Source organism: Polyodon spathula, chromosome 14 (genome assembly GCF_017654505.1).
Source record: "Polyodon spathula isolate WHYD16114869_AA chromosome 14, ASM1765450v1, whole genome shotgun sequence".
Taxonomy (NCBI): domain Eukaryota; kingdom Metazoa; phylum Chordata; class Actinopteri; order Acipenseriformes; family Polyodontidae; genus Polyodon; species Polyodon spathula.
In genome coordinates, this window is record NC_054547.1 from 36,292,764 (window position 1) to 36,299,438 (window position 6,675).

Genomic DNA, 6,675 nt, shown 5'->3' on the forward strand with positions numbered 1-6,675 from the left:
ACACCCACTATCATTTATAAGTCACTTATATTTGCTTACATTGCTGTCTAGGGCAGTGTGCGTGTAGAAGTGTAGGTTTTTTATTATAAGTAAAAAATTGTCTGGAGTCGTGCAGTAAGAAATAGGGAGCTCAAAAAAACTTTACAAGAACAACAGTTCTAAAGTTAGCTGAAACTGTAAACAAACTCTTTTATTTTTTTAAAGCTTTTCTGACCCAGTGAAATAGCTGGACAATTAAAAAACAAAACAAAAAAAGCATGCACTTGTGAATTGAAATACAGAGTTAATTACTATTGATAATTAAATAATAACAGTGCAAACATATGCATAGATCTACAGTATACAGGTTTTCTGTATCTGCTGCGTACTGATTTCTCTATTCCAATGTATAAAATCCCAGGGCTGTTGCACGACTCATTGAAACTTTGGATATATAATTCGTTAAGTCTATGTTCCTGCCTAAAATTGTGCAGGTTTTTCTATGGGAAACTTTTATGAGGGTACATGAGACGGATCTATTAAGTAAATGGGGGTTCAACAACCCCTAAAAAAAATCAATCAGTAGCCTGCACTTTATCAGCTTTGCAAATGAGCTCTCATTTAAAGACAAGATGGCCTTGTTCTGGTATTCCATACTGGGCCTTGTGCTCCTCAAACAGCCCATTCAGCTCATCCAGGTACCTCTGGTGAAGCTTATCCACCTCTTCAGTGGTTGGACTTGCATTCTGTTCCACGACGATGGGTTTCCCAACTGCCATAGAAAGAAATGGAAATGAGACCGAATTTTGCATTGTTTACACATATTTGCACAATTTAATTTGAAATGATCTGGGTGTTCTGGGCACTGTTTGAATCGTAACCAGTGGAAACAACATGTGCTTTGGTGGTGGCTGCTATCATCAACGGCATTAGAATTGAAGCAGTTGTGTGGTTACACTGTACTGCAATTCATTCCTGTACCTGAATCTCTGAGCGGATGACTAATCAAGGTTTAGAAAGGTCTATGGATTAGCTCCAGGGCAAATAGGGGCTGTGTTTAACTGGCATGTTGTGGCCAGTGTTAGCCTTCAAGTCTTCTAAATGGAAAGCAATAATCTTTTCATCACTATGAGGTCATGTCAGCTCAAGTGGTTTGAGCGGGTTACTCAAACCCTTAATCGGTGACTTACACTCATTTAATTTTCTTTTTTTTTCCAACAAAAGCCCTTGAAAGATGGTTTAAAATAATACTAATAATATTTGTGTTGGCCACCCTCCACATGAGAAAAATGAAGTCAAACGTCATCAAAATTGTAATTTTTTTCTAACTTCAGACACTTTTACACAGCTGTTCTGCACACATTTCTCTCTTCAAAATCAGGCTCATAGTAATCTGACCGTATTTTGGAGCAGAACCTCTTTGTTATTAATCGAAACAACCAGTGTGTTAGTTTCAAATGAATTTCCATTTTCTGGTTGCCTCCTGTTTTTATTTTCTATAAGGGATTCAAAACATGATTCATGTTATGTAAAACTAAAATCATAATTTTACTGCTTCTATGTGGTTCTTCCATAATGTAAAAATGTTTTAGTCCGTTTTGGAAAATAATTGGAGCAAACTCGAAAACCAAATCCATCGTGGTTAACATGGCAAATAGATTTGAGATTTCCATTTGACACACAGATGTTCTCACTTTAGGGCAGTTGATGTTTCATGTTAAATCAACCACTATTATAGTGTAATGATGACTAACCAACTGTAGCTTTACACAACTATGTGATGTCAAACTAGAAAGATCTAGGTGAAAGATCATATTGAATCTATAGTTTATCTGTAGCCACATGTTGCATCAGTACTCTGCAACCAGATATTAAGACCAAAGATCTCCTATTTGTGTTGCTTTTTTGTAAATTGCTTTCAACCTGGTCGCCATGGGAAAAGCATGGAAAAAAACTGCAAACTGACAATCAAATGTACCATGGCAAACCTTTATAGCATGACATTGTGCAACCCAATATCTTACCAATGGTGTAGATGGGCTTTCTGAAAGGCATGACCCCGAAGCTGTACTGGAATACCCCTCGAGCATGGAACAAAGGCAAGGCAAATCCCATTATTTTCCGAAGCCTGTTCTGGATATTGCGAATGACAGAACCCTCTGGATTCTCCAGCTGGTTAAAAAGTTCATTCTCACCAAAGGAAAACACTGGAACCAGGTGCGCCCTAAAACATTTAAAACAATAACAATCTACTTCAATTTAAATAAACACAGCGCCCCATAATAATAGGGCCATGATCGGCAGCCAGGACCAAACCAACTTAGTGAGACAAAAGTTTCTATTTCTCACCCGTGTTTGAGAGCGAGCTTGATAAACCCTTTCCGGTGGAGGGTTTGTAAAGTCAGACTTCCTGGCCGAGCATCTAAAGACTCCTCGGCTCCGCCAATCACAATGACAGAGACGATCCCTGCACCCTGGCTCAGAACATGGGTCACGCTCTTCTTGGAACAAGAAACTAGACCTACAGTACAGCAATGAGATGTAACACAGTCATACGAGGTGCAGTACAAAAACACAGAAAGACACCCTTTCAAATATAGTATTTCCTTTTTCACTGTTTCTCCTTGTTTTATAGAGTCGTGCACCAACATTTACTTTTTCATTGGCAACAAAAGAACAATTAGTTACAAGTTCTGGCAAAAGCCCCTGGTAAAGATAAGGAACTTGAAATGAGCATATCAGTTATTTGAAATTAGTAGATTTATTAGGTTGTTTGTTTTTTTTGTTTTTTTTTTAATAACCTTTTAAAGAGTATTTTACCAATTTGATCAAATTTGACTTGAAAATCACCCTAGAGTCTTTTTTGTTCTACTAAGTGGTATTGTTGTTAATAACAGTTCAGCAGCAAACATGTTAACACTGCGATTAAAGCCCCAACAACCTTTGTCCCAGTCTCCACCTGTTCTCGTCAATTTAACTGACCTCAAACTGCACGATGAAACGTGGAGTAAGACTACAGCAGCTGTTTTGCCCAGCCTGGATGGTTCAGATAGTTTAATAAAGGTGACTTTGCCAGGTAAGTTCAACAAATCACTTTACATAAGTAAACAGCTACACAGAATATAATATATCTGTCATGCTTTCAACCCAAGCATGCTGACTGGTACTTTCTATTTAGGGTAACATATCTGTACCCCACCCATTTGTCCCAGTTTACACAGTAAAAGACAAACATTGAAACAAACAGTCTTTACCAGCGTCATTGTGAAACCGTTTCGTTTGAGCACTTCTATGCGCAAACAATTTCGTAGTTTTACGCCGATAGCAAACACTTTTATCTTTAACACATTTGTCACTGCATACTTTGCTGACAGAAGCCTAAAAAGTCATTTTATCAAAAAGTCAATTTCTATTTTCTGTCAGCCATGTCCAAGATCCTGATATAAAGAACTCGAATATTCATTCTTTGGGTAATATTCTTCAATGAAGATGGCAGAACACTTGGAAAGGTTCAAAACGCTTACTGATTACATCCGTTCTAAAGAACGTTAAAGTAGAAAATGAGATTACAGGAGTCATGTTAGACCATGAGATAAAGTACATCATCAAAATGTTGTAAGAACTGAGGAAAATTGTATGAAATTCTACTTCACAAGATTGAGCTCTGTTTTTAATAATATTTCTGCTATTAAAACTGCAAAATGAGTGTGTAAGTTTGTATCATTCTGTCAACTTTAAGAAGATTGGGAGTTGCAACTAAATGCACCATGTGACTGACCAATATGTCAGCAAGGGCAAGTTGATGCAGGACTATTACTAGTAGCATTTATTTATAACTTCTATAAATAGTGTCATGCACATTGTACATCCAGTATCTAATGTCAGGTCAAAAGGTTTACCTGCACTCATGGCGTACTCTCTAAAAAAAGGAAATCGGAACCAAAAGGGAAGCACATGAAGATACGGGGTCAGACCAGGGAACAGCTCCTGGAATCCTGTGTATTCAGTGCAGAAATTCCCAAAGGCCCCAGCAACAAGAACTCCGTGGGGGTGAAACCCAAACAGGTAGCAGTTCTTGGGATCCAGATCACAGGTCTTAATGAGCTTTACATCAAAACGAAGAAACCAGTTAGTTTCTTGGCATACTGTTTCTAAACACTTAAACATGTGTCTTTAATTAACTCTTATCTGTTTTCAACAAGAAAATCTTTTTTTTTTTTTTTTTTTTAAGTAATGCAATTTAAGTTCAAGTTTATGTTTTTGCAACATCACAGTTGATTTTTCTCCCTTTGAAAAACAGGAGTTAATTTAACTGGAGCAAACATGCTTTGAAAATGTGCCCCATACAGGGGCTGTTCTCAGATAAACAATTTGGTTATTTAACTTATGAAAATGTCAGGGAGTGTATGACAAAGCTTTCCATCAAAGCAATCTAATTGAGAAATAGATTGACCACAGATCAATGTGATGGCAACAATTCAAATGATTCCATTAGCATTCCATTTTAAATACATTCATTAAAAATCTATATTAAGACAGTATACATGTGATCCATATTAAGACATCATAGCAACTTTATGGCAAGCTACTAAAACAACAACAAACAAAAATAAATCCTACATGTGTTTTTTGTTGAGTATGCTTGCAAATGTTTTCCTAAAGACATAAGTGAAACTATATAGCTGACTTACATGAATGGGGAAGTAATCTCGGAAATGCCTCCAGATTGCCCATTTCCTGACCCAGGCACACCTCCTACCTCCAGTCTGGGGTGTATCCCAGTCCAGATACAGCCACAGTCCATAGAGAGCAGCAAGGTGCCAGTATCCACTCAGGATAGCCAGAACATACACCCCCATACAGCATTGTGCTGCACAGGAAAAAAAAAAAAACAAAGGGGCTTATTTAAACACACTCAATACAATTACGTGTCCCTGTTGAAATGCATACTGTATACCGACGTGGCTATAAAATCTCTCAGCAAATGATGTGGAAAATACGTTGCAAACTGAATTGAAGTGCCTCATTCCCAGTACATCATAACTGGAAGTAGAGATTGAACTTTACAGTCAACCACGGGAATGGAAATAATTATTCTACTGCATAGCAGTTCCACTCATTGCAGGTTTTACTATAAGATTAGTTACAGTGTAGGTAACAAGCCAAGGTGTGTCTTACTAAACTCACAGTACAACCCGGAATGGAACAAACCGCTATGCAATGGGAGTCTTATTTCCATCTCTGCGCAATACTGATAAGAATTTCCTGATTTCTAAAATAGTTATTTTTCAGTGTGCTTAAAGACTATTGGTTAATTGACAAAAAAGCTGTGTATGATAAAACTTTGGCAAACTTTTTGGGTTTTTTTTCAAACACACATAAACATGAATAACATAAACGCATAACATTAATTAACATTTGATTTAAAAATAATAATTATCTTAAAAAGAATACACAAAGAAAAACGTTCAGTTAAATGACAAAAACAAAACAAAAATACATAAATAACATATACACGCTCTAAATAAACTGTGACACATGTATGCAGCATACATCGCATCTAAAGAATAACAATGAAAAATATTTCCTGTAATTACCCAGAAAAAGAAAGGAGAAGACCCACTGTAGCACAGCAGCTGTTTGAAGGCGTCTGTTGAGAGGAATGTTTATCGGAGCGAACTCAATCTTCACCATGGCCGATACCAAAGGAAAAAGTGTATAGTAAATAAATCAGTACCTGCTGTGCTTTTGCACTAAACTTCTGAGATGTAAAACGAAAATCTCCCTAGTTCAGGAACAGAACCGCCCAATATGAATGCACGCCATCTGCTCTACCTCGTAATCGTAATACAACAAATGTCATGTAAGACTGGTGTCGTGCGAGTTTGCAATATCCTGGCACAATTTTGTGGAGTCGTTTAATCACACGGCACTTCCAGCATTGCTAAGTTTATCTCTGCGGTTATTAACGTGGAACTAAGCACGAACTCTTGTTTGGTTCCTCTTTGTAACTACTATTTAACTACTATTGTAATGCACTGTTTCTGAAATATCATGACAACATTTAACAAATTCCTCTAACGGTGTAAAGATGGGTAGAAAGACAGGCCACGCTCTTTATGTGGTTCAGAAAGACGGGGCAACCCTTTATGGAAGGAAAATATATTTTGTAAATACACTGGCCCATACTATATTGTCTTTTAGTCTTAAGGTTTTTAATATTCTTGAATGTTTATTTATTTATTTAACTACTAACTACTTTAAAAGTATTCACTTGTCACAAAAATAACATTAGAGCATGAGTTATATATTGTACAATATAATGAAAATATATTGGCATATATTCTATAATACATTTTGAAATGAATGAATCAATATATGACATTATATTTCTCAATATATTAAATATATATTTTCGTTCATTCTTTCGATTTGGGTTATTAAGCTGATTTAAATCTCAAGTTCAGTATTCGAATTCTCTGGCTCGTTTTTCTACACCTATGCCCTAAATAAACGAGAATCTACTTCATGCTGGTTTACTACCTGTTTAAAGGTATGCCCTTGAACTTAAAAATACTGTAGGTGTTTGGGTTATTTTTTTGTCAAATGGCGCCGTCTAGTGTGCAATTGGGGGAACAATTCCCATTTCAACTGCACACCCACAAACAACAATCTCACATCCTTAATTAACAAGTA

At 36.6% G+C, this 6,675-nt stretch overlaps 1 protein-coding gene across 1 annotated transcript; it reads right to left on the reverse strand.

The window, feature by feature from the left end:
• Positions 1 to 159: 159 nt before the first annotated feature.
• On the reverse strand, positions 160 to 5,865 carry LOC121326492 (2-acylglycerol O-acyltransferase 1-like). The gene is made up of 6 exons (XM_041269776.1): positions 5,577 to 5,865; positions 4,671 to 4,849; positions 3,879 to 4,083; positions 2,329 to 2,500; positions 2,004 to 2,203; positions 160 to 751 (listed from the first exon to the last, which is right to left on the reverse strand). Exons 1-6 carry the CDS (start codon positions 5,671 to 5,673, stop codon positions 597 to 599), a joined length of 1,008 nt encoding a protein of 335 aa, XP_041125710.1. The 5' UTR covers positions 5,674 to 5,865; the 3' UTR covers positions 160 to 596.
• Positions 5,866 to 6,675: the final 810 nt, after the last annotated feature.

Excerpts from the sequence above, each read along its gene's own strand:
- LOC121326492 (XM_041269776.1), bottom strand. The coding sequence starts at position 5,673 with ATGGTGAAGATTGAGTTCGCTCCGATAAACATTCCTCTCAACAGACGC. Across the intron at positions 4,850-5,576 it reads CTTCTCCTTTCTTTTTCTGG|CACAATGCTGTATGGGGGTG; the intron begins GTAATTACAGGA and ends TTTCCTGTGCAG. Across the intron at positions 752-2,003 it reads AAAGCCCATCTACACCATTG|TTGGGAAACCCATCGTCGTG; the intron begins GTAAGATATTGG and ends TTTCTATGGCAG.